We start from the raw sequence: 27,798 nt of genomic DNA on the forward strand, positions 1-27,798 counted from the left end.
CCAAGGCTTAACCACTGAGCCACCCAGGCGCCCCGAAGTTTCTCAATTTTTTTGGATCTCGATGAATGTCCAGAAACTCACTAGTTTTGGCCTTTATTAAAGTCATTCATTCCCAGGCAAGTCTGTGCGGATCACGCCTATAGCGCAGGCGACGTATTCGCGGTCTCCATGACAGCATCCCGGGTGTAAATACTGCTAGGTCTCCCGCAGTGGGGGGGGGAGGAGGGGGGGGGCCGGGGGCGGAGAGAGACACCTGAGAATTGCGCATGCGCTTTGTCCAGACAGTGCATGAACTCGGAGGCTTCCGTAGAGGGAGGGAGAAAGATGGCGGCGGCAATACTGGAACGTATGGGTACGAATGAGTAGGGTAGGGATTTCTTAGTGGTTTAGGCGCGGTAGAAGGGAGTGGAGGTGGGAGTCCGAATTGACCGCTTGTGTTAATGTTTCAGGTGCATTAAAGATGCAGAATCTGAGGGGGAAGCTGGCCTTAGGGTAAGTCTTTCGCCTCGGAGTTGCAGAGGGCTCAAGGCCTCCTTCCCGGTTTGTCAATTACTGAGGGCCTGTCTGCCACCCTGAGCATTTGGGCTCTGGGGCTGTGGAAGCGAACGAGACAGCCAGTCTCTGCTTGGTCACTCTATCTTTCCGCCGCCGTATTACATAGCTCTGAGGGAATCAGGATAACCTGTTAGGGGTCATTGTAAATCTCTTTTCTAAATAATCTCTGAACATGGTTACACTCTCCCAACCGTGTTGGGAGCGTCCGACTTTTCTAGTTACCTCTCTGGTTACTTGGTTATCTGAGCAGGGACTGTATTGTAGATAACCGCGCTTTACAACGTGTCTAGCATTGTGTTAAACGCTTTATATGCGTTATCTCATTCTCATAACAACTTGCATAGTGTAGGTATTGCTATACCCATTTTTCAGACAAGGAAATTGAAGCTCCCCAAAGTAAAATAACTTTCCTAAGGCTCCCTAATCATTGGAAGTTCTAAAGCTTTATACTGTATTCTCCAGAGCATTCTTAGACCTCAGGACAAATGCGTTTTTTTAAGGTTAGGGAATGCAATTAAGTCAGGACTGTCAAGGAGCCTTTCTCTGCCACCTTCTCCTTGTCCCTCTTCCCCTCTTCTGCAGTACAGCTGTTGATATTTGGAGATTGATAATCTGAGTGTAAATTGTCTGATCTGCACATTTGTTGGAATTTATTTTGGTTTAGTTTATAGGCTTCGGAGGCGGACGAGTTGGGTGTGAATCCCCTTTTTAAACTGTATGATTTTGGAAAAGTTATTTATCTTTTCTAAGTTTTAGTACTTACGTATGCTAGGGCAGTAATATTAGTACCTATGTCATAGTATTTTTATGAGGATTAAATGAGGTAATGCATATGAAGTGTTTAGTATAGTGCATGGCATATAACAATCCCACCCTAGATTCTAGCTGCCATTACTGTTTTTATCATTATAAATTATTACTGAGTTCCCATTATATTTAGCTCTGTTTCCAGTTCTTCGGTCAAGGGACTGAAGAGGTGGGCTAAAGAAGAAAATAGGAGGCACTGCCCCTTAGGATTTGTCTATACTTTGCTTTTTTTTAGATTATCTCTTACTATTCCATCCTAGCTATGCTAATTTACTTACTTCATCTGAATATGCTGTCATTTATTTGCTTCTTGGCTTTCATACTGTTCCTTCACTTCCTCTCTATGAGTTCTAATTATTTAAACCCTGTTCAAATGTTTCTTATTTAGGTTTCTCAGATCTCACTGAAAAGGAAAGAAATTAATCTCTCCTTTTAGCATGTGTGTCTCAAACAGTGGCTTCATGTTATGTGTCTGTGCTGTTTATTAGCTTATATACCCTGGATAGGTAGGGACAGTTCTTATTTCTCTTTATAGTTCCAAGTTAGGGTCTTGCACAAAGTGAATATTTTGTTAATGTTTGTTGACTTAAATTGTCCTGCACTGACTTATACTTGGAAGCTCTGAGCAAGCAACTTAAGCAGTTTGTCTTCAGTCTTTTCATCTATGTAATACAGGATTTTGCTGGATAATCCCTAAGGCTCTTTTTAGTCCTAAAGTTAAATAATTTTATGAATCCCTATTCTGGACTTTCTTTCTTTTTTTTTTTTTAGATTTATTTATTTATTTTAGAGAGGGGTGGGAGGGGCAGAGGCAGAGGGAGAGGGAGAGTGAATCCCAAGCAGACTGCCCATGGAGCACGGAGCCCGAGGTGGGGCTCTATCCCAGGACCCTGAGATCATGACCTGAGCTGAAATCAAGAGTCGCACACTTCACTGACTGAGCCACCCAGGCTCCCCGAAAATCTGGCTTATTAACTATCCACATGTGTATGACATTGATAACAAGAACCTTTTGGAACAGAGAAGTCATGCTCCTTAGTCTGCAAAAGCTCTTGCCCCCCCCACCCCTTTTTTTTCTGTCACTTTAGCTAATAGTGACTTTCAACTAGGGGCAGTTTTGCCCCCATCCACTACCTCCAGCCTCCTGAGACATTTGGCAATGTTTGGAGACATTTTTGGTTGTCACAACTCAGGCAGGGGGTGCTACTGACATTTAGTGGCTAGAGGTGAGGAATTCTACTAAACATCCTACAAGACACAGGACAGTACCCACAACAAAGAATGATCTGGCCCAAAATGTCAATATTGCAGATGTTGAGAAACTTCTGAGTTTATCATGGTCCAAGGTTGCTGGAATTTTGTTTTTTTGTTTGTTTGTTTCTTTGCTAAACTCTTGTTTCCTTGTTTGATTGTCCTTGACTTTCACAAAATGAAATAAATATTGAGTTATGACAATATACATATCACTTCAGTCCTTTATTTTAGATTCTAATTGAGGCAAGATGGAGGGTGTTCTTTTATTCAGTCTCAAGTGTGGGATTAACTTAATGTAACAGAAGTAAATTGGGAACAAAGAATTTTTTACCTTGATGCATATAACAACATGATATTCTCATGTTGAGCTAGAGGCCAGTATTATCTTCACTTGGGATTTGGGTATACCTTGTACTAAAGCGCAAAATGAACTTTGAGCAATAAGTAGGAAGTATTATTTCTCAAATTGTGACTTTTTTTTTTAAAGATTTAATTTATTTGAGACAGAGAGAGAGCATGCAAGTACGAGCTGGGGGTAGTGGCAGGCAGAGGGAGAAGCAGACTCCCCGCTGAGCAGGATGCCTGATGTGGGACTGGATCCCAGGACCCTGGGATCATGACCTGAGCCGAAAGCAGACGCTTAAGCGACTGAGCCACCTGGGCGCCCCTTAAATTGTGACTTTAGAAACTCACGTACTGTTTATCTGAACTCTTAATCCTAAAATTTACTTGGTATCTGCTACTTTTCAATGTCTAATGACTGTGGGAAGAATTTGAAAAGTGATACTTAAACTGAATCCTTAAGTAGCGGTAGATGGAAGACACGAGAGTAACAGGAGTAATGAAGTTCGTATGCTAGTTTCAGTATACCACCTACTTTCCGTTTGGGCTCTGGCAGTCTCACCATAATGTGGGCACCTGTATATCTGTTATGTGTGCAAGCACTTTGGAGAGTTGGTTCAGGCCTACCTTCCTTCATCCACTGTACAGAGGTCTAGTGAAGCTAAAAGGACTTGAGCTTCCCAATAAATGAAAGGATATAATAAATATCAGTAATGATACTTGACTTTCAAAATGATAAAAGTTGATCCTGGATGCCTTTCATTTTTTTTTAAAGGTTTTAACTAGTTTTGATTCTTTAGAATGCTAACAGTGAACTAGAGTGCTAGGCAGACTTAAATTTTAATATTTGTTGGAAAAAAATTTTACAGAAGGAAATGGATTCCAGCAGTAACTCAGGTTCTCATTTGTTAATTCCACTAATTTCCTTTTCTTTCTTTTTTTTTTTTTTAAGATTTTATTTATTTATTTGACAGAGAGAGACACAGCGAGAGAGGGAGCACAAGCAGGGGGAGTGGGAGAGGGAGAAACAGGCTTCCCGCGGAGCAGGGAGCCCGATGCGGGGTTAGATCCCAGGACCCTGGGATCATGACCTGAGCCGAAGGCAGACGCTTAACGACTGAGCCACCCAGGCGCCCCTAATTTCCTTTTCTTGACTTCCTTTTCTCTAGTGAGTCTTCACGGTATTTCTTACATAAAAAGGTCTCAAAAGTTGTAAGTTTCAAATTATGTAGTTAAGTTTTGAATTAAAGATTTTCAATTTACTTTATGATTGCTTAATTTTCTGCTTTAATTTGGTGTTATTCCAACAGTTGACCAAGAGAGGGCGTATAAGAACTTTTGATTTAATACACTCCTGAATTAAGTGCTCTGTTTAGAATATTTTAATTTAATTTGATTACAGTTGTTTAGTATTTGCTTGATAATTCATTTTATGAGCCATTTGAGCCCTGAAAGTATTGTAGGTATTCAGACATCTTTGTCATTATTTATTCATAATTAATTTATTAAGCACCATATTTAATTCATTGAATGTGTATTGATTTGAGTATAAGACACTGTGCTAGGATGCCTGGGTGGCTCAGTCGTTAAGCGTCTGCCTTCGGCTCAGGTCATGATCCCAGGGTCCTGGGATCTAACCCCGCATCGGCTCCCTGCTCAGCGGGATGCCTGCTTCTCCCTCTCCCGCTCCCCCTGCTTGTGTTCTGTCTCTCACTGTGCCTCTCTCTGTCAAATAAATGAATAAAATCTTTCAAAAAAAAAAAAAAAGACACTGTGCTAGGTATGATGGATACAGAAGGCACAGGCCTCACCCTCAAGCATTCTTTCAGACTGGTTGGTGTAACAGTGGTTTCATTGAAGAAGAATTAAATAGACGCCAAGGGATTTGTGTTTCTATAATCCTGTGTCAACAATGAGATTCAAGATAGAATTAAGGTTCAGAGAGCCCCTTCAGATAATGTACTCAATTCCTCTTTTCATAAAAAACTGGAGGCCCAGAGAATTGATAAACTTAGTGTACCCCTGAATTACAGCAGCATAGAAGCAAACGATCACGATTAGAAACATGAAAAGAAGTTTTGAAATTGTGTAATATAAAGTTTACAGTTCATAGTGTTCAGTTTTTTGGAGAACAGGAGAGATGAACTGTTCAGAGGGCCTGATTTAAAATTAGTACTAGCCATCAGTGTTTATCATGTGCTAGGAACTCTAGGGTGTGGTACATTAATTATTTACCCACCACTGACAGAATAAAGTGGGTATTATTCTTTTCATTCTAGAAGTAATAACATCAATTTTATTGAGCCCTTTTAAGTGTCAGGTTAAGTATTTTACTTAAAGTATCTTATTTGAGTTCCTTAAGAAGCCTATGAGGTAATTATGGTTTTTATTCCATTAACCAGTGAGAAAACTGAGCTCTGGAAAGTTATGTGACTTCCTCAAGGTCATTGACCTCATATTAGAGTTAAGATTTAGACTCAGGTTTACTTGACTCCACAGTCTCTGCTCTCATCCCATGGCTTATAGTTGTTGGTTTTTTTTAGGAAATTCTGCCCTCTAACATCATGTATCCTAGTCTTGTGCTTTTCAGTTAAAATAGTGGAACCTAAATGTGGATGGCAAAGTTTTTGTCAAGTATTTTGATGGTACTGATCTTAATATCAGGATGTAAAATGGTGAACTTGAGATAGAGTAGGAGAAATGAGCCAGTAGGAGAATAGATTTTTAAAATTCTTTAGCCTGGGGGAGCCTGGGTGGCACTGCTGCCCGCTCAGTGGGGTGTTTGCTTCAGGATTCTCTCTCTCCCCCTCTGCCCCTCCCCCTGCTCACGCTTGCTTGCATTCTCCCTCTTAAATAAATAAATCTTAAAAAAAAAATTCTTTAGTCTGAATGGTTTAAAAACTAAAAACAAAGGCCTTGCTAAGTGTATTATCCAGTTGCATAAACTGTGTGAAAATCTGCCAATTTACAACAACTTTGAATATTTAAGTCTGGGTTAAATACTCAGTATCCATGTGCCAGATTTTTTTTTTTTTTAAGATTTTATTTATTTATTTGACAGAGAGACACAGCGAGAGAGGGAACACAAGCAGGGGGGGTGGGAGAGGGAGAAGCAGGCTTCCTGCTGAGCAGGGAGCCCGATGTGGGGCTCGATCCCAGGACCCTGGGATCATGACCCGAGCCGAAGGCAGACACTTAACCGACTGAGCCACCCAAGCGCCCCTCCATGTGCCAGATACTGTCCTTAGTGCTAGATTACAGAGGATGGTATACTTGCCTTCACAATGCTCAAGTGCACATTTACTACAGGAACTCATTCTTATACAGCCACCTTAGAGTACCATAGTTCCAACTCGCTGCTGCATGGCTGGTAAGAACAGAATACGAAGATAGTGGGAAGAATGGTTGTCTGGGAGAAGGGATCAGGTGATGCCTTGCATTGAGGTGACAATTGAGCTGGAGCTTAAAACAGGATAAGCATTTCATTCAGGAGATGATGATTGAGGAAAAAACAATATAATCAAAAGTATAAAGATACGAAAGTATGTGGTTTGTTCAGAGAACAAGGAATGTTTGTGTGGCCAGGCCATAAGGTGAATGAGCCAAGGTGGCTGTTGGGGTTAGATTATAAAAGGCCTTCTGTGTCTTCCTAGGAATTTAGACTCTATATTTTGCACAGCAGGGAAACACCAAGTTTGTGTGTTATTTGGATATACCCAGACGTACAAAAGTAGATAATATGATGAACCCTCATGAACTTATCACCCAGCTTCAACTCATGGCCAATCTTATTTTATCTATGGTCCCTACTCTCTCCCATCATATTTTGAAACAAATCCCAGACACCATATTATTTAATTCATAAATATTTCACTATATATCTCACTAAAAAGTATCAAATATCCAGTTAATGTTCAAATTTGCAATGGTTAAATAACTGTTGTACTTTTAAAATTTTAATCAACACATTGAAATTAATTGATATTTCTTTGAAGTCTCTTAATCAGTTGGTTCTTTATTCAGCTCTTTCTTTTTCCCCTTGTAATTTATTTGTTGAAGAAAGTGGCCTGTTTGTCTTGTAGAATTTGTACAGCTTGGATTTTGCTGAGTGCATCCCCCTCATATTGTTTAATGTGTTCTCCTGTCTCTCTATTTCCTGTATTGAATCTAGAAGCTCCATTAATTCAGGTTTGTTTTTTGCAGAAAGACTACTTCATGGATGGTGGGTAGTGATTTCTTTCCTCAGGAGGCATGTAATGCCAGCTTTATCTTTTAATTTCTTAAGGATTACAAAATATTGTGATTTGTCCTGCCTACTCCACAAAATTGAGGAATTCCACAAGTTAGGTCAGGGATCCATTGTATCTTCTTTAACTCTGTTTTAGGACTGAGCTGGCTTATATTAAAGAGTCAGTACTTTTTGGTCAGTCAGAGCAAGAGATCTTGAGGTAATATCTGTTTATTATTTGACTTAACGCTGGTTATCAACGTTTTACTCCTAGCTTTCAGTGAACTAGCTCTCTATGGTATTTTACGTAAAATTGTTCTCTGTTAATTAACATCTAGACTGTTTCCACTTGTGATCCTTAAAGAGTTTTGATCAAAATGGAGCTGATGTGATTCAGGAGATTCGTAAGCTCTGGAAAAGATTCTAAGTGTCTTTTGTTTTACAGGCTTCTTTCATCTCATAATATTTTACCCCAATCACATATCCACACAAGTGGGTCTCTGGACATTTCTCGAAGATGGGAAAAGAAGAATAAAATTGTTTATCCTCCACAATTGCCTGGAGAACCTCGGAGACCAGCAGTAAGTTTGTGGGTAGAAATAATCTCTTGGGGCACCTGGGTGGCTCAGTTGGTTGAGAGTCCAGCTCTTGGTTTCGGCTCAGGTCATGATCTCGTGGTTGTGGGATTGAGTCCTGCATTGGGCTCTGAGCTCGGTGCAGAGTCTGCTTCAGATTCTTTCTCCCTCCTCCTCTACCCCTTCACCTCTGCTTCTTCCCCTTGAGCGCATGCCCTCTCTCTAAAATAAATAAAATCTTTTTTTAAAAAAAGAAATTATCTCTTAATTTTGATAAAGAGCTGTTACTCTTATGTGGCTAGCATTGATTTATTGTTCCATGTGAAGAAAGGGAAAAAGTATTCCACAATTTGTGTGATCATTAGACTGTTACAGAGGATGTTCTAGATTTATCTTCTTGTTAGTTTTAAAAGATTGTCTTTGTTTTACATATTTGTTTGCCTTGACTTAACCTTCTGTTTGGGGACCTTAACTCTAAAACTAAGCTAATAGCTTGAGACACACTGACAGCTTTTTTTTTTTTTTTATTTGTGGGTTTTTTTTTTTTTTTTGACAGAGTAAGAGAGAGAGACAGCGAGAGAGGGAACACAAGCAGGGGGAGGGGGAGAGAGAGAAGCAGGCTCCCCGCTGAGCAAGGAGCCCGACATGGGGCTTGATCCCAGGACACTGGGATTGAGCCCTGCATCATGTTTCCTGCTCAGCGGGGAGTCTGCAGCTCCCTCTGCCCCCTACTCTTGCTCTCTATCTCAAATAAATAAATAAAATCTTTAAAAAAAAAATCATGTTTGGTTTTCCAACATCTTAAATTTGAACATAGACACACTTATTTGTGATTTTTGTTTGTTTGTTTGTAATTCACAAACCTTTAAACTAAGGTTTGAATTTAATCATTGGATTCCTTTCAGAGATACCGAGTTTTATCTCAGCTGCTTGGAATTCTTTTTTTCTTTTTTTTTTTTTTTTAATTACTCCTTTGGGCCTACTGGCTTTTTAAAGAGATTTATTTATTTATTTATTTGACAGAGAGATAGAGAGCACAAGTAGGCAGAGTGTCAGGCAGAGGGAAAGGGAGAAGCAGGCTCTCCGCTGAGCAGGGAGCCCGATGTAGGGCTCGATCCCAGGACCCTGAGATCATGACCTGAGCCGAAGGCAGCCGCTTAACCAACTGAGCCACCCAGGTGCCCCTTAGCTGCTTGGAATTCTTTTACCCTCTCCAAACTGCTTGTGAGTGCTCTAGTCTGAGATACAAGACTAATTTCCAGCTTAATGTGAATTTGCTGTGGAATACATAGGTATCTGTTAAAAAGCTTAAACAAGTAATGATAGCATAAACAAGATGGAAACATTTGGATCCTTAAGAAAATAAATTGTGGTGCTTAGAATTAATTATTAATTAATTAATAACTATTAATATATTCAGTGGTGTTAATTATAAATCATTCAGTTCAGAAAACATCTTTTAAAGGTCTTTGGGATTTAAGGCTACTGGATAATGTATATCATCTCAGTAATGTCATTTGCTTAGTTTTTATATGAATTTGACAGCTTGCCTTTCGTTAGGATTCAGTTGGTAAGTATTGGTCTGAGTTAGTACAGTTTTATGTTTTCTTTTTTTTTCTATTTAGGGGAGTTAATTTATTGATTTAAAGAGCTCCCACCTCATTGGGGAATAAGGGGGAAAAGAGATGCTAATAGTTTAAACAAATAACTTTCTTTCATATTTTATTTTGCCATCAGAACTTAATAGTTAGATTTGTGACAGAATCTGTGCTATTAAGTATTGACTCCATTTTATAATGAACCAAAATTCAGGAAAAATTGCATATTTGTACAAATATCATAAATAAAATATTTCCTATTATTAATGAGCTTTCTTCTTACTTGAGTTCTTTGAACTTAGATATTAATTGAGAAAGAAATCATAACATTTGTCAGGTCCAGAATCTAAAAGCAAAATTTTATATTTTATAGTACTAGTCTTTTTGTATATTAAACTAAATGCACTTCAGGATATATCCCAAGCAGCAAAATTCAGGTAGTTAACAGTAGATTACAGATTTTGTTTGAGTGAGTAATCCTTTTGAGAACAAATTATGACTTTTAGAAAATACTTTAATGTTTTCTGACTTTAACTAGTACTTGGTAAATTGACATTGGTGCATCATTTATACCTGTTATGATTGAAATATTAATGCCCTTCATTAAATACATAGCTTAATAATGGAATAGTGTGCACACCTAGCCACATAGTTCTTATGCTGCCATTATGTACAGTGTGACCTTGTACTTGCCAGTCTGCTAACTGCAAACATCTTAAAAATTAGTTTTATCCCTAATTTAAAAGGGGGTCAGACAGAGGTTGCTGGGTGGCTCAAACATCCAACTCTTGTTTTTGGCTCCGGTCGGGATCTCAGGGTGGTGAGATTGAGCCTGGTGGTGGGCTCTGCGCTCAGAGGGGAGTCTGCTTAAGATTCTCTCCCTCGGGGCACCTGGGTGGCTCAGTTGTTAAGCATCTGCCTTCGGCTTAGGTCATGATCCCAGGGTCCTGGGATCGAGCCCCACATTGGGCTCCCAGCTCAGCGGGAAGCCTGCTTCTCTCTCTCCCACTCCCCCTGCTTGTGTTCCCTCTCTCTTTTGTCTCTCTCTCTCTCTGTCAAATAAATAAATAAATCTTAAAAAAAAAAATTCTTTCCCTCTGCCCCTCCTGATTTGTGCTCTCTCTCTCTTCCTCTCTCTCTAATGAATAAATAAAATCTTAGAAAAAAAATAAAAAGAGGTCAGATAATATTTACCATTCTAACTCATTCTGATCTTCAGCATTGAAATATGCAGTTAAATAATAGTGAATCAGGGGTGCCTGGGTGGCTTAGTCGGGTAAGCATCTGCCTTTGGCTCAGGTCTTGATCCCAGAGTCCTGGGATTGAGCCCTGCATCAGGCTCCCTGTTCGTTGGGGGGCCTGCTTCTCCCTGCTTATGTTCTTTCTCTCTTTCTCTCTCAAATAAATAAAATCTTTAAAAAAATGATAGTGGATCAGTAGTGAGTAAATCCTATAGCGGTAAGTTAAAATGAATGTCACCAATTTGGGCATGTTTTAGGCCACTCCTATTATCTTTAAGACTATTTTCCTAATTTAGCTAGCACCAATTTCCAAACAATATAGATTCCCGTGTAGACTTTATCTTACCTGTGGCTTCATCATGGTGAAGAAAATAAGCCAGAGAGAAATTAAATGGCTTTCTTCGTAATAGTCAGCCCTTGTTAATTTGGGCTTGGGTTTACTTTTGCAATATCTATGAAGAAAGCTATGTTAAATAAACTAAAAATATAGTGAGACTATATCAAAACTGAACAACCCTTTCTTTTTTTTTTTTAATTTTTTTATTGTTATGTTAATCCCCATACATTACATCATTAGTTTTAGATATAGTGTTCCATGATTCATTGTTTGTGCACAACACCCAGTGCTCCATGCAGAACGTGCCCTCCTCAATACCCATCACCAGGCTAACCCATCCTCCCAACCCCCTCCCCTCTAGAACCCTCAGTTTGTTTTTCAGAGTCCATTGTCTCTCATGGTTCTTCTCCCCCTCCGATTTCCCCCCCTTCATTCTTCCCCTCCTGCTACATTCTTCTTCTTCTTCTTTTCTTTCTTAACATATATTGCATTATTTGTTTCAAAGGTACAGATCTGAGATTCAACAGTCTTGCACAATTCACAGTGCAGCCACTCTGGAAAACAGTATGGAGGTTCCTCAAAAAGTTGAAAATAGAGCTACCATACGATCCAGCAATTGCACTACTGGGTATTTACCCCAAAGATACAAATGTAGGGACCCGAAAGGGTACGTTCACCCTGATGTTTATAGCAGCAATGTCCACAGTAGCCAAACTGTGGAAAGAGCCAAGATGTCCATCAACAGATGAATGGATAAAGAAGATGTGGTATATATATACAACGGAATATTATGCAGCCATCAAAAGGAATGAGATCTTGCCATTTGCAACGACATGGATGGAACTGGAGGGTATTAATGCTGAGTGAAATAAGTCAAACAGAGAAAGACATGTATCATATGACCTCACTGATATGAGAAATTCTTAATCTCAGGAAACAAACTGAGGGTTGCTGGAGTGGGGGGTGGGGTGGGAGGGATGGGGTGACTGGTGATGGACACTGGGGAGGGTATGTGCTCTGGTAAGCACTGTGAATTGTGAACAACCCTTTCAATAGGAGGCATGTTTTTAATTTATGGAATGACATACTGATAATAAGTCATACTTATAAGTCATTATGTGGATCCCATAAGGCCCTAGTTTGGACTCTTATTAGGTGACACTGTTTTTTTGAGAGAGAGAGAGTGTGCGGGTGGGGAGGGTAGGGGAGGAAGGGGTAGGGAGAGAGGGAGAGAAAATCTCAAGCAGGCTCCATGCCCAGCGCAGAGCCCCATGTGGTGCTCAATCTTAAGATCCGGAGATCATGACCTGAGCCGAAATCAAGAGTCGGATGCTTAACTGACTAATGACACTGAGTGTCATTAGGTGACACTTTTTTTTTTTAATCATTTGAGTTATTATATGCATTTTAAAATAAATTAGTTTCTTTAAAAGTTACTGGTTTAGACATTTCATAATTTAGACTTACTTTTACTTCATTTGATATTGCTACTTTGCACATTATATCCTAACTTAACTTTATCTGATTTACTGTATAGCTTGGTTAATAGTGACATTTAACTGGACCTCCTGTCCTCCAACTTTGCCACTTTATCTATTTGCTATGATAGGTTTGTCTGGTTTATCTTTAGAAAATGCTTTTAGACATTGCACCTGCCTAAAGGAAATGTTGAGCTTTTTCGTTTTAAAAGAGCATGATTGAATAACTTTCTTCTTTTTTTGGTAAATACTTGATTCCTTTTTTCCCCATGCTCCTGCCAGGAGTACAGTATCTTTTTTACAAAATTTGAAGATAATCATATATGGTTCAGGTTTGGAAATAGCCCACCATGGGAAACCAAGAATTGAAGGGTTTCTATATAAAAGATTTTATTGAGTGTATTAATTTTTGCAGATAATATTTTCAGTCACGACAGTTCTTTCCCCTCCAGTGCTCCCCTGGACACTTTATTGCTGAAAACGTAATTAGGCTATTGCTATAGTTTTCAGCCTGTCAGCTTCTGTTGCAACTGAAATGAAATCTGCTACATATTAAAAGATGGCCACTTGAGAAAACTCTGCTGTTTCTAAGGCATTTGAAAATTTCCAGCAGGAGTCAGAATGTTAGAAAGTTCTGAGGTCTCCTTGCTATTATTTGCGTTGACAAATGTTTTCTAATTTTTTTTTTTTTAAGATTTTATTTATTTGACAGAAAGAGACACAGCGAGAGAGGGAACACAAGCAGAGGGAGTGGGAGAGGGAGAAGCAGGCTTCCCACAGAGCAGGAAGCCCGATGCGGGGCTCGATCCCAGGACTCCGGGATCATGACCTGGGCTGAAGGCAGACATTTAATGACTGAGCCACCCAGGTGCCCCAAATGTTTTCTGATTGTTTTGAAGGGCCAATATAGGTGTAGTAGTGGAAGGAATGTGGGTTTTATACTCATAGGGGAACTTTAAAGTTACACTTGCCAGACATTGTGTTAGACACTTCATATACTTCCTGTATGGCACTTTGACTTCCAGCTTTGTCTCTCACAAACTTTGTGGTCTAGGTAAGTCATTTGATTTTTCTGATTTTTTTTTTTCTGGTTTTTACTTTGTGAAAGGATTATTATTATTTTTTTTAAATTTAAATTAAATTAGCCAACATATAGTACATCATTAGTTTTTGATAAATGTTCAATGAAAGGATTTTTTTTAAAGATGTATTTATTTATTTGAGAGAGAGAGACTGGGGCGTGGGAGGGGCAGGGGCGGGGAGGGGCAGGAAGTGACTGGGGCAGGGAGGGGCAGGAAGAGAGAGAATCTGACTCTGCACTGAGCGTGGAGCACAACACGGGGCTCTATCCCACAACCCTGAGATCATGACCTGAGCTGAAACCAAGAGTCTGATGCTTAACCAACTGAGCCACCCAGGCGCCCCTGTAAAAGGATCATAAAGTGTTTTCTCTCCCAACTCATAGAGTTAGATCAAATGAAATAATGGGCTTGGAATGTACTTTGTCAACTGTAAATTGTATAATCGATGATTGATTAAAAAAATTAGATGGGATATACTTACTACTCTAAATAGAAGATAATAAAAACTGATATTTACTAGGATCTTACCAGGTGCTAGGCACTGCAAAATGCTTTCTTTACATAGATTATTTTCTTTAATTCTTACTATATTTTTATGTGGTTGGTACTATTATCTTCATTTCAAAAAAGAGGAAACTTAGGCAGAGAGGTTAAAGAGCTTGGGTTCTGTAGCTAGTAGATGGTAGAATTAGAATTCAGACCCAGGCAGTCTGATCTAGGACCTGTGCTCTTGACCAAACACCTAGAATGTCCTGTGAAACCAGTTATTTTGTCTCTTTCACCATATTCTCTTATTTTCCCCACTGAGAGGAAACTTTTTTCTTGTACCTTTTCTTTTGTTCTTTTATCCAGCTAAATGTTTTCATTTAGATCTTTTACTATTCCTCTGGATAGAAATGTTGCAAATTTTGGCACAAAGTAGCCATTTTGTAGTTTGTATCAGTGCCTTAATGATCTTTTTAATATAGTGAGACTTTGGAAAATACAACGTAGCATTTTTACTTCTTGTGGCAGCATTTTCATTAGGCATAAAAAGTTAAAGTTTTATTGACAGTGTATGTTATTGTTATTTTGATAAATTTGCTAACGTTTTTTTCCCCCCTATTTGTAAGGAAATCTACCATTGTCGAAGGCAAATAAAATACAGCAAAGATAAGATGTGGTATTTGGCAAAATTGGTAAGCTAAAATGACATTACTGTATAATACTTAGGAAAAGAAGCTGTGACTTTTCCCCCAGGATTTGAAAAATCGAAAAAATTTGTCCTGATTTCTCCAAAAAGTGAGGAATATAATTACATGTTCAGACAGTTGACAGGTAATCCACAAATGATTGCTCAGAGATGAGTGATTTTGCTTAATTTTTACTTTTCTTCTGAGAAACTGAATCATGTTGGATACATAGATATTTAGAACAAAGACGTCAGGAATCTATACACTGAAAGAATCTAGGAAGCAAGCTTATTTATCTTAAAAGTTAATTCAACCTATTTCAAAACCCTTGCTTTTTAAGATTTTTCCTGGGAGAATGAAATTTATCTATGAGAGAAGACAAAGCCCCAGATAAATATAATACACTTATCCTGGAGAAGAAGATGCCTTTCACTCCTAGTGTGGTGCTCGCCACCCTGTGATTTCTGTTATGTCTGCTCTCTCAGTATTACTAAAACATTTATAATCTAGGTTTTATGGTTAAAATATTTGTTTGATTTTGACTTAAAGAGAGTGGCACCCTTCTCAAACTTGTTTTCTTCTTCTCTGCCTACATTTAGTTAGCTATTTTTAATTTTTTTAAATCCGCCCCCCCCAGTTATATTAACTAGCTAGCTATATGTCAATTGAGATATAATTATATGTCAATTGAGATGTAATTGACATATAGCTAGTTAACTATTTTTAGAACTTGTTTGTATTATGTAAAGCTTTTAGTTTTCATTGCAAAGGGAACGTTGACTTTGTAAACTAATTTGTTTATCTTTTCTTGTCTGTTACCCTTTAATTCTAGATACGAGGAATGTCCATTGACCAGGCTTTGGCTCAACTGGAATTCAGTGACAAAAAGGGAGCCCAAATAATTAAAGAGGTAAACTAAGATTTGTGGGGAGGGAGTGCATAGCTGTCTTGCTGTGTTAGTAAGCTTAGCCTAAATCCTGAATTCCCTGGTGTAAATGCATAATTCATATAATACAGATTCAGGGCACTCAGTTTTATTAATGTCCTTATACCTTAGGAATGTTGTATGCCTTAAGTTTATTTTTTTTCCTGACATGCTTTTATTTGTGCCAGACATTTATTCATTTTTTACTGTCTATGTGATAAATCTTTGTTTTAGTGATTTGGGATTTGATAGATTTTTTTAGAAGATTGTTTTTTGGGGTTTTTTTTTTTGTCAATTCCATAACTGAGAGCTTATGATATTTTAACTAATTGGGTGGAAAGAGCACTTGCTGGGACTCAGGAGACTTATTAGAGTCTACTCTTTTTTGTGACAGTTTCTATTTTGATGATGGGCAAAACACTTAACCTGTCTGGTTCCATTTTTCTTATTTGTCAACTGGGTGGAATTGGATTAAATGATTTCTAAAGACCCTTCCAGCTATGAAAGTAGCTGAATCACTATGTACAAATGTGCTAATGGTATTTGTGCTGACTCATTGTAGGCACATGGTGTTTGTTGGTTTGTTTGTTTTGTTTTGTTTTGTTTTTTTTGAGGTTTATCAATCATTAATCTTTTCAAAGAACCAGTTCCTGGTTTCTTTGATCTATTGTTTTTTTTTTTTTAGTTTCTATATCATTTATTTCTGCTCTGATCTTTATTATTTCCTTCCTTCTGTTGGCTTTAGTCATTGTATGTTGTTCTTTTTCTAGCTCCTTTAGGTGTAGGTTAGGTTGTTTGAGATTTTTCTGCTTCTTGAGGTAGGCCTATATTGCTGTGTACTTTTCTCTTAGGACTGCTTTTGCTGCATCCCGAAGGTTTTGGACTGTTGTATTTTCATTTTCATTTCTTTCCCTGTATTTTTTAAATTTCTTCTTTGATTTCCTGATTGACCCATTCATTGTTTAGTAGCATGTTGTTTAACCTCCACGTGTTTGTGGTCTTTCCAAATTTTTTCTTGTGGTTGACTTCTAGTTTCACAGTGTTACAGTCTTTAGAAAAGGTGCATGGTATGATTTCAGTCTTTTTGTATTTGTTGAGACCTGTTTTGTGACCTAATATATTAGGTCATATATATATTAGACCATAATACATTCTGGAGAATGTTCCATTTGCACTTGAAAAGAATGTGTATTCTGCTGCTTTAAGATGGAATCTTCTGAATATATATGTTAAGTCTATCTGTTCTAGTGTGTCATTCAAAGCTGTTGTTCCCTCGTTGATTTTCTGTTTAAATGATCTGTCCATTGGTGTAAGAGGGGTATTAAAGTCTCCTACTATTGTATTATTATCCATTAGTTCCTTTATGTTTGTTATTAACTGTTTTGTGTATTTGGGTGCTCCCATGTTCAGTGCATAAATATTTACAATTGTTATATCTTCTTGTTGGATTGTCCCCTTTATGATTATATAATGCCCTTCTTTGTCTGTTTTTACAGTCTTTGTTCAAAGTCCAATTTGTCTGATATAAGTATTGCTACTCCGGCTTTCTTTTGGAATTCATTTGTATAATAAATGTTTCTCAACTCCTCACTTTCAACTGCAGATATTTTTAAGATTAAAATGGGTCTCTTGTAGGCAGCATATAGATGGGTCTTGTTTTTTTTATCCATTCTGACACTCTATGTCTTTGATTGGAGTGTTTAGTCCATTTACATTCAAAGTAATAATTTATTCTTTTAAAGTAATTATTGATGTATATTTACTGCCATTTTATTACTTGTTTTGTTGATGTTTCTGGAGATTTTCTCTGATCCTTTCTTGTCTTTGTCACTTCTGATCTCTCCTTTGCACTCAGAGTCCCCTTTGATATTTCTTGCAGGGCTGGTTTAGTGGTCACGAACTCCTTTAGTTTTTGTTTGGGAAACTCTTTATCTCTCCTATTCTGAATGATAGCCTTGCTGGATAGGGTATTCTTGGCTACAGATTTTTCTTATGCAGCACATTGAATAGATCACGTAGTTCCCTTCTGGCTTGCCAAGTTTCTGTTGAGAAATCTCCAGCCAGCCTTATGGGTTTTCCCTTGTAGATTAAGGACTTCTTTTGTCTCTCTGCTTTTGAGATTTTTTTTCTTTATCACTGTATTTTGTAAATTTAATTAAATATGTGTTGGTGTTGGCCTTCTTTTGTTGATTTTGATGGGAGTTCTCTGTGCCTCCTGGATCTGGATGTCTGTTTCCTTCCCCAGATTAGGGAGGTTTTCTGCTATTGTTTCTTGAAGTAAATTTTCTTCCCCCTCTTCTCTCTCTTCTTCTGGGACTCCTATAATACAAATGTTATTATGTTTGCTGGAGTCACTGAGTTCCCTAAGTTGGTTCTCGGATTCCATAATTCTTCTTTTTCTCTTTTGTTCAGGTTCATTATTTTCCATTGTTTTGTCTTCTAGGTCACTAATTCATTTCTCTGCTTTTTCCAGCCTGCTATTCATTGCATCAAGCCTGTTTCCAATCTCCTTTATTGCATTCTTCATCTCTCACTTTTTTTTTTAAACTCTTATCTCTATGCTAAGGGTCTCGCTGATGTCTTCCATTCTTTCCTCAAGTGCAATGAGTGTCCTTATGATCATTGGTTTAAATTCTTCGTCAGGCATGTTACTTATATCTGTTTCACTTAGATCTCTGGCCATGGCCTTATTTTGTTCTTTCATTTGAAATAAACTCCTCCATCTTGGCATTCTGTCTAAGTCTCTGGCTTCTTTTGTGTGTTAGGAAAGTGAGTTATGTCTCCTGTTTCTGAAAGTAATGACCTTATGAAGAAGAGATGAAGCCCAGGGCCTGGTGCTTCAGGGAGTGTCTTTGGTGTGTGCTTTGTGTGTTCTGCTGTTGTGTTCTGGCTGTTCTATCCTTCGGGTCATCTGCAGAGGCTCTCCTTGCCTGTTGTGGGCAGTGTTTGGTCCCTGGCCTGAATTTGGCAAATTTTAACTAGATGTGCTCTGGTCTGCTTGTGAAATGAGACCTGTCACCACCTCCACTGGAACTAAGGCCCTGCAAAACTCTCTGGTCAGGAGACATGGTGTAGGCAGGGGTTTGTGCTGGTCTTCTGGGGGAGGGGCCTGCCACACTGGGTCTGAGCCAGCCTTGACTGAGAGGGGCAGTCCCACCAGAACACAGGGGATTGGGGTTTGGTGGAAGCAAATTAGGCAGTCAGTGTTGGTGCTGAGCTGCTTCCCTCAGGTGGCTCTGAGTTTATGCTGAGGGGTGGGGGTGGGGAGGAATGCCACTACCCAGCTCCTTTGTTCCTAGAGGTCTCTGTGATCGCTGCCTCTCAGGGAAGTGCTCTGAGAAGAGTGAATAATTTCCCCACTGTGTGCCCTAGGTGCTCTTCAGATCACTATTTCCATGATGTCTTCCCCTGGGTTGTTTGCCTGCCTTCTCTGCAGGAGTAGTACAGTACCCTCTGGGGTCTCTTCCCAGCCAAGCCTGATGACCATTAAAACTCCAGGCTTTAAGCCCCACTGTCTGTAAGAACTCACGAAATTCAGCCCCTCTTGTTTTCCAAGCCACTGGCTATGGGGAAACGTTCTTGTGCATTCCCCTGTGTGCTCCTCTCTCACCCTTATTTGCGACGATGGCTCCCTCCCCTCTGCAGCACCTGCAGTCCATTTCTCCCCTAAACCATGTCCCTGCACGTCCTATCTTCCTCAATGTGGATACATGGTATTCTTCTTTCAAAATGCTGGGTTGAGGACATCTGGGGATATCAGCAGTATTTTCTCCATTTCAGTTAGTTCTCACTTAAAAGCGAGATTTTTTAGTTTAGTAGTTCAACAGTTGAGATTGATGGGTTCAGACTTCAAGAGGTTCCACTGTAATGCCTATATTTAATTTAGTTCAGAATACAATGACTAAGTATCTTTTGTGTACTCAGTTTTTTGTTTTTTTTTTTAAAGATTTTATTTATTTTTGACAGAGAGACAGCGAGAGAGGGAACACAAGCAGGGGGAGTGGGAGAGGGAGAAGCAGGCTGCTGGCCAAGCAGGGAGCCTGATGTGGGGCTCGATCCCAGGACCCTGGGATCGTGACCTGAGCCGAAGGCAGATGCTTAACAACTAAGCCACCCAGGCTCCCTGTGTACTCAGTTTTGTATTGTATTCTTTATCTTTAAATGAGTGAAAGATCTAGGTTTTGATTTTTTTTTTAAAGATTTATTTTATTTATTAGAGAGCTTGCATACATGAGTGAGCAAGGGGAGTGGCAGAGGGAGAAAGCGAGAAAGAGAATCCCAAGCAGACTCTGTGCTGAGCACGGAGCCTGACAGAGGGCTCGATCTCACAACCCTGAGATTATGACCTGAGCCGAAATCAAGAGTTAGTGCCTAACCGACTGAGCCACCCAGGCACCCCACGGTTTCTGTTATTTTTAAAAAATGTGTTCTGGAGCAGGTTAACTTAATTCAAAATATCTACAGAGTATAAATTTAATAATTCTTAAAATTTTCAAGTATGATTTTCTCTACTTGTTTAATGTTGTTTAATGGTTATTTTGGATCCAAAGTTTAAGAATTTTCAATAAGGGTTAGCTCTTAAGCTTCTTGAACTTTTTGACAATCTCTGACTCAAAGGCATAATGCTTATCACCAAGGGTACTGCCAGCAGTACTGCTGTTTCCTCCTTTCCAACTCATACATTCCATCGTACACTTAGCAGGATGGACTGTGTTGCCTGCATTCGCAGTTCTTATCTGAGGAAGGAAAGCTCAGTGTATCCCTTCTCCTTAGTACTGTTATCATTTAATATTCTCTTTTTAAAATTGGCTATAAAACAGAGGCATTTGATTAGCAGTCATATTATAGAGATAACAACAAGAAATGAGGAATTTAATTCCATTTTAGTTCAGGGTCAGCCGTATCAATGCCTGTCTTTTCTTTGTTTAAGATTCTCTTAGAAGCACAAGATATGGCAGTGAGAGACCACAATGTGGAATTCAGATCCAATTTATATATAGGTAAGATGTTTAATATTCTTAGCATTGGAGAATGTCTTCCAATAGTGATGCCGAGTTCATTATCTAACAATAGTCTTTGATATTTAACTACTTAGGACTGCGTTTGCCAATGAAAATTGCTGGTAATAGCTTATTCTTCTGCCTTCAGCATGCTAATGTTAGTCTGTTATAAATGGTAATAACCTCACTGCTTTCTTGTTACCTGTTCTGTAATGCGAGTGAGATCATGAAACCTATTGCCAATAATTACTTAATAATGGGTACAAGATTATGGTACATGGAGTGGTCCTTTAATCATGATAAAAGTGAGAAGGAACAGAACTGATTTTTTAAAAAATGAATTCTTTGTCAGCCTGAAGGAGGTAAATAAAGAATCACAGGTGGACTTTAGAAAATCTTTATTTATAATGGGCCAAGCCAGGTGCCTAATCCATAAAGGTGTCCCATAATTTAACGTTCCAATTACCAGAATGGAAAATCTGTTGAATTGTAAAAGCCAAGGCTCAGATGACCCAAACGTGTTTGTTTCCCTTTGTTATTACATTCTGAAGCATTATCTCAGGTTTTGTATGCTTGTTCCATATCAAATTAAATTAATGTAAGTGAAAATGCTTTGGGAAGCATGATGCACCATACAAATGTGAGGGATTTTTTTGTCGCATACCTTCATACAGGTCTTTTTCTAGAAAGAGATCAGTGCTTATTACAAAGCCCCCTTGTCCCCCTCCCAACACCACAGTGAAGTGGAGTGCTGGGTAGAGTTGCTGTTTTCCTTTTCACTTCAGCAGCAATTACTCCTGACCTCAGCAATTTTGTAATCTAACAAAGATGTTGATGTCAAAGTAAAATTTTCTCAATCTGCCAAACCTATGTATAAGAAGAACTGAAGATATTTTAAATTCAAGATACGGGGTACTGCTACTGTCCAAATAGAGGAAAAAAGGCCGAATCATTATGGGAGAAATTAGTTGTGCCTTATGATTTTTTAACTATTAGAGTAAAAACAAATCATCTAAATTCTACTTTGTCACATTACTTCTACCCTCCTGGAGATATTTATTCTGGTTAAGTTAAAACCTACCTCAGCTCACCTGGAATTGGTGCTGGCAACCACACCTACTCCTGAAATTCAAATGAGTTATGATTTTCAATTGAAATATCTTATTTTAAAGCTGAATCTTGTATAACTGATTATATTCTGCTACATGCGTAGATGCAGAGAGAGATCAAAATGGCATCTCAGAAGATGCAGGGCCATCGTAGTTACTCACTCATAAGCTTTTTCTTCTGAGAGCAGCATGAATAAATAATGCAGGGAGGGCCCAGAATCATTGGAAGAGATGAAATGGATGAAGAGCAAGACCATTTGCTTAAAACCTCTTGGTGACCTTTCCTGCTTTATGATTGGATATCAAATCCAATTTAATTAATTTTATTCATTTTCATAGGAATATGGCCTTCTTAGCTGACAGACAAAACTTTGTAATGGAATTCAGATACAAATGAAATAGAATTTGTTTTTAAATCCTTTTCAGTAATTTTAGTAAAGTGAGAAAGGGTGAGGAGCTTAATCTTATCTTCCCAAACAAAGGAGCAAAGTCCAGTGTTGCCATTAAGCAAAAATAAACTTAACCAATCCTACGTGAATGGGCCTTTAATTCATCGGTCTCCTTATGCACATTTCTGCTGAAAAATCTCTACTGACCTGCACCCTTTTTTCATTCAGTTTTGTGTAAAAATCTCTTCTCTTGAGTAGGGCTGATAAATTTGGATTTGTCTTATGATTATAAAAACTCATTTGCTAAGTATTTTGCTGCCTAATTCTTTTATGAAGGTAAAAGAGAGGAGTACCCTCAGGAAGATGAAGTATCTTACCATGACATATCAGACCTTTTGTCCCTGGATTTGCCAAACTTCCCTTATAAGAATCATCTGAGGTTCTTAGTAAAAAAATACAGATTCCCAGGACCCACTGTAGACCCACTGGGTCTGAAACCTCGGGGGAGGCCTGGAGAGCTATTTGTTTAATTAATATCCCAGTGATTCTTACCTATAAAATACAGGAAACTGATTTTTCTCATTGTATTCTTGGAAAAGGCCTAGACATTTCATTCCATAGATAATTGTCTTTTAGAGTTTTGAAAGACTAGTCACTTCTTGGCCACGATTTCAGCCCAGCAATGGCTCCTCAGTCTCTTGACGTAAGTAAGTGTAGGCATTTTAAGGCAAGTGCTTTTTTCGTAGCATATGTTCTCATTATATGGTAATTCCTTCAAATGACTGTCATCAGTCTAAAGCCAATACCTGGTGTTGCATGACCACAGATTTTGAAAATTCATTTCCTTTTCAAACTTACAGTGATGACTAATGGCACTGTGAATAGACCTTAACAAGTGGACATGGACTAATAAAATGTCACTGCTTAGTGATTCATGACATCTAAAGTGATTCACTTTAGGGAAAGTGATTGACTAACTTTGTAAATCAGTCTTCTGGGCTAAGAGTGATGAAGGGGGAAGAGGGTTTCCAATTTTAAAATGTCAAGATTTACATTTACCTAAATACTAGTAAATAGCAAATATTGACAATATTTTAAATATTCTTGATACCTGTTGGGCATCATCTTTAGATGAGCATCATCTAGGGCATAATCTTTAGGCTGTTCCCATTTTTGAGATGTCTTAATGTTTTTTCTCTGATTCAGAAAGTATTTGAGTATCTTCCGCGTGCATACTGCCCACACAGTTTGGTGATGGTATATCTTATTAAAGCAGTTTAAAACATTTAGCACATATAGTTTTGTTCTTTGACAGTAGTCCCTTGGAAGGATACATAAATTGTGTTTCTGAGTTGGAACAAACCATATACGTTATTAGTACTGTATGTACTAATACATAGTTTCACCTAGGGCCTCCGTGAGATAAGGAAAGAGCTACTGTCCTTATAGCAACTTCATCACTGGGTGCTAAAGAAATGTGTTGAAAACTTTGAAACTTATTTTAGAATTTGAGCAAATTTACCAGATAGCTATATTGAAAAAATGGTATTAATTAGCAGAGGTTGTATTTCAAAATCATTTCTATTCTTTATTGAACATGAACTTTAGGGGCAATACAAAAGACATATAAGTTTGGTTGAGGAAGTGACTTTTACAGATTACACATGAACACTTATACAGGATAGCATATGGTTTGAGACCAAAAAGTGTAATATAGGTAAATAGTAGTAGACAAGAGGAGGTCAGTATCGGTTAGAAAAGTCATGGTAATTTTCTAGAAGAATTTAGCTATTGAAGATAGGGGTTTGGGTATCCAAAGAGCATCCAGGAAGAAAGAAAGTTTTCAGAGTGGAGTAACCACGTGAGCTAAGGCACATAGGTTGAAATGAGCAGTAATTGTGTGGTCCAGTGAGTAGAATAATTGAAGGAGGCAGAGGGTTGACCTTGAGTAAATAAAACTGAAAGGTGGATTGGGCCTAGATCCAGAGGGCTGAGCATGGCAGGCTGTGGAATTTGGTTCACACGATAGTGGAGAGGAACCACAGAAAGTTTTGGGGTAAGAGATTTATGTTATTAAGGCAGTGTTTTAAGACTATTAACTGTAAAGCAATGGTTTTGAAATTGTGCCTTGGGGCCTCCAGGGGTGGGGCATAGGGCAAACAGAGGGGTTCCTTGATATCTGGGTCACTGTCGCAGCCCTGGAGCCCAGGATGGAGCCCAGCACCCTGCAGGAACTCAGAAATATTTGGTGAGTGAATGAATGGCACGGTTTTGGATCTCTCCCTACTCATGTTTCAATTAGAACAGAGCCACAGGACAGTAGGCTTCTATTTATTGTTTCATTTTCATTGAAATGGTTCTATATAAAAGCAGTTAAAATCCCTAACATACAGAATTAGTAAAAGAGACTGGAGGAGGGGAGACCAGAAACCAATTTGGAATCTATACTCCTAAGTCCTAATTTCATTCAGACCTCACAGTGGCTGTGTTGCATATTCCCATTACATTGTATTAAAGAATCCTGGTGTTTCAGAAGAATTGATGCTTTTGTTCTGACATAAAAAATGTGGCATTATGTACTACAAGATAGGCAGATGGTATTTTATGGCTTTAGGATGAAATCATGACTGGCAATTAGCAGATATTGATGTTTGCTTTTACATATTTGGGGGAGATGTAAAATGGTAGTTAACCCAGATCCTGATAGGCTGATCATTGTGCTTGGATAGGTTATGTAGTACTGCATAGTTAGCTAGTTCAGATACTATTTTCACTGGAGTAGTGTTCCTTTTCCTCAAAGTATTTGGAAATGGCTGCTCAAGTTGAGTTGAGTCATAATTTTGGATAGAAGCAGCCATCATGTTTGTAAAATGCCTTTTAGAGGATTTCTACACTTTTCTAGTGACATTGTGCTTATTTGTAGGTTTCCTCCTGACAGGTGGATCCAGAGGAACTAGTGGTACTTCATTCTAAAGTGATTTGTGTAATTTGGCTTTCTCTTTGGAAATCCTCAAACACATTTCTTTAGCGCCCAGTGATGAAGTTGGTATAAGGACAGTAGCTCTTTCCTTATCTCACGGAGGCCCTAGGTGATTTCTTAATCACTTTCATCCTTAGCTTTCTCTCTGGCCAAGCTAGGACGTTTCTGCTGAAACCCATTTCATGGAGGACTGTAGTTAGAGGGTTGTCAAGTGTGTACTTTGACATAGTCCCTGTATTTATAAGGTTATGTCACAGTAAGAATATAAGAATGGTGAGTATTGAAGTAGATTAATTTGATATGTCTTCTGTAGGTTTTGGCTTATTAAAAGGCTTATTAAATTAACTCAAGGAGTAACTGACTGGGACACCTGGGTGGCTCAGTCGGTTAAGTGTCTGCCTTCAGCTTAGGTCATGATCCCAGTGTCCTGGGATCAAGCCCCAGGTCGGGCTCCCTGCTTAGCGAGGAGCCTGCTTCTCTCTTTCCCTCTGCTGCTCCCCGTGCTTGTGCTCTGTCAAATAAACAAATAAAATCTTAAAAAAAAAAAAAAAAGGAGAAACTGACTAAATTCAGAAAATAGTAGAAGGTGGTTACTCCTCTTATTTACTGTGGGTGAAAACTGGTGAACAGATTTCTTCTTAACTAGTATTTGAAAAAATTCTTTAAATTTACAAGGTCAGATGTTGACATGCAGAATTGGGGAGGGGAGATGAGGGAGCAGTTGTGATGTGGGAGTTCCTAAAATTGGCTACAAATGAGAATTACTGGGGTAAGGGTATTGGTGTGTGTTCAGAATGTAATTTCAAAGGCCCACCCCAAATACAGTAAATTAGAATCTCCAGAGATGGGCTCTCAGCATCTGCATTTAAAATATGTTCCGTAGGTTAGTCTGATGTAGCCAGAGGACCAGCATTTGGGAACCTTTGGTTCCAGGGGCTTCTTACCACAGTTGGAGTGAAATAAAAACTCTTTATCTCAGCCTTTAGGGCTCTCCGTAACCTTGCCTTTACCACTGATCTCCTTCCCTTGTTTGTACCACTCTTTGCCTTGTTTACTGTGTTTCAGCAGGCTGGTGTTTTTTCTGTTCCTAAAACAAGCCAGCACGCCAGTCAGAATGGCTAAAATTAACAGCTCAGGAAACAACAGATGTTGGCGAGGATGTGGAGAAAGGGGAACCCTTTTACACTGCTGGTGGGAATGCAAACTGGTGCATACACTCTGCAAAACAGTATGGAGGTTCCTCAAAAAGTTAAAGCTAGAACTACCCTATGAACCAGCAACTGAACTACTAGGGATTTATCTGAAGAATACAGAAATAGGGATTTGAAGGGGCACCTGCACCCCAATGTTTATAGCAGCAATGTCGACAGTAGTTAAAGTATGGAAAGAGCTGAGATGTCCATCAACGGATAAATGGATAAAGAAAATGTGGTATATATATATATACAGTGGCATTTTATTCAGCCATCAAAAAAATGAAATCTTACCATTTGCAACGACATGGATGAAACTAGAGGGTATTGTGCTAAGCAAAATAAGTCAGTCAGAGAAAGACAAATACATGATTTCAGTCATATGTGGAATTTAAGAAACAAAACAGATGAACACAGAGGAAGGGAAGGAAAAATAAAATAAGACGAAAACAGAGAGGGAGACAAGCCATGAAAGACTCTTAACTATAGGGAACAAACTGAGGGTTGCTGGAGGGGAGGTAGGTGGGGGGAAGGAGGAACTGGGTGATGGGCATTAAGGAAGGCACTTGAAGTAATGAGCACTGGGTGTTATATGCAAATGATGAATCATCACTAAATTCTACCTCTGAAACTAATAATACACTATATGTTAATTGAATTGAATTTAAATAAAAAATAAAACAAACCAAGCACATTCCCACCTTTGGTCTTTGCACTTGATTTTCCCTCTGCCTGGAATACCATGCCCCTATATATTTGCATGGATGATTCATTCTGGTCTTGGATCGAATGTCTCTTCCTCAGAGATGCCTGTTGACACCCTCCGGTCTGATGTTGCCCCCAGCACCCCATCAGTCTCTCTCACGTCACTGTTTAATTCATTGTACTTGTCACTAACTGGAATGATCATGTTTATTTTCTGTCTCTCTCCTCTAGAATGTACACTGCATGGAGGCAGGGTCCTTGCTAGTCTTGTTCACTCTTCTCTCTCCAACACCTAGAAGAGAGGCTGGTCCTTAATAAGTACTCAAGAGACACTTGTTTTGAGACAAATCTGCTCTTACCAGCCAGTGAACTCATGTAGTTTTAGAATCTAGTTGAGGAAAGGACAGAAGTTGCTCAGGTGATCGAGCTATAGTCTTTTTATTTTTAATTTTAATTAAAAAAAATTTTTTTTTGAGCTATAGTCTTACGGATGCAGTCATTTCCTATAACTCTCTTTGTCTTCCTGTTTAGCTGAGTCGACCTCAGGGCGAGGCCAGTACCTGAAACGCATCCGATACCATGGCAGAGGTCGCTTTGGGATCATGGAGAAGGTTTTTTGCCATTATTTTGTGAAGTTGGTGGAAGGCCCCCCACCTCCACGTGAGGCACCGAAGACGGCAGTCACCCACGCCAAAGAGTATATTCAGGAGCTCCGCAACCGGACCATTATTCACACTCTGTGATAGGGGATTCAGACTCCACAGTGTATATATTTTGCCATTTATTTCTTAAAAACAAACTGAAATTAAAGACAAATGCTTTTTATGA

The 27,798-nt window shown here is 38.8% G+C and overlaps 1 protein-coding gene across 3 annotated transcripts; it reads left to right on the forward strand.

The window, feature by feature from the left end:
- Nucleotides 1-276: 276 nt before the first annotated feature.
- Nucleotides 277-27,798, forward strand: MRPL22 (mitochondrial ribosomal protein L22). 3 transcript variants are annotated; one of them, XM_036114232.2, is made up of 7 exons: nucleotides 277-352; nucleotides 450-492; nucleotides 7,632-7,767; nucleotides 14,610-14,675; nucleotides 15,502-15,579; nucleotides 20,525-20,594; nucleotides 27,502-27,798. In XM_036114232.2, the coding sequence occupies exons 1-7, from the start codon at nucleotides 289-291 to the stop codon at nucleotides 27,711-27,713; spliced, it is 669 nt and encodes a 222-aa protein (XP_035970125.2). In that variant the 5' UTR covers nucleotides 277-288; the 3' UTR covers nucleotides 27,714-27,798. The 3 variants fall into 3 exon arrangements, with proteins under 3 accessions (XP_035970125.2, XP_035970127.1, XP_035970126.1); XM_036114233.2 differs by having other exon boundaries at nucleotides 318-367; XM_036114234.2 differs by lacking the exon at nucleotides 7,632-7,767.

This window comes from Halichoerus grypus, chromosome 2, assembly GCF_964656455.1.
Source record: "Halichoerus grypus chromosome 2, mHalGry1.hap1.1, whole genome shotgun sequence".
Taxonomy (NCBI): Eukaryota; Metazoa; Chordata; class Mammalia; order Carnivora; family Phocidae; genus Halichoerus; species Halichoerus grypus.

Coding starts and splice junctions, on each gene's coding strand:
- MRPL22 (XM_036114232.2), top strand. CDS start 289: ATGAACTCGGAGGCTTCCGTAGAGGGAGGGAGAAAGATGGCGGCGGCA. Junction 7,768..14,609: donor GAGAACCTCGGAGACCAGCA/GTAAGTTTGTGG, acceptor CCTATTTGTAAG/GAAATCTACCATTGTCGAAG. Junction 14,676..15,501: donor TGTGGTATTTGGCAAAATTG/GTAAGCTAAAAT, acceptor CTTTAATTCTAG/ATACGAGGAATGTCCATTGA.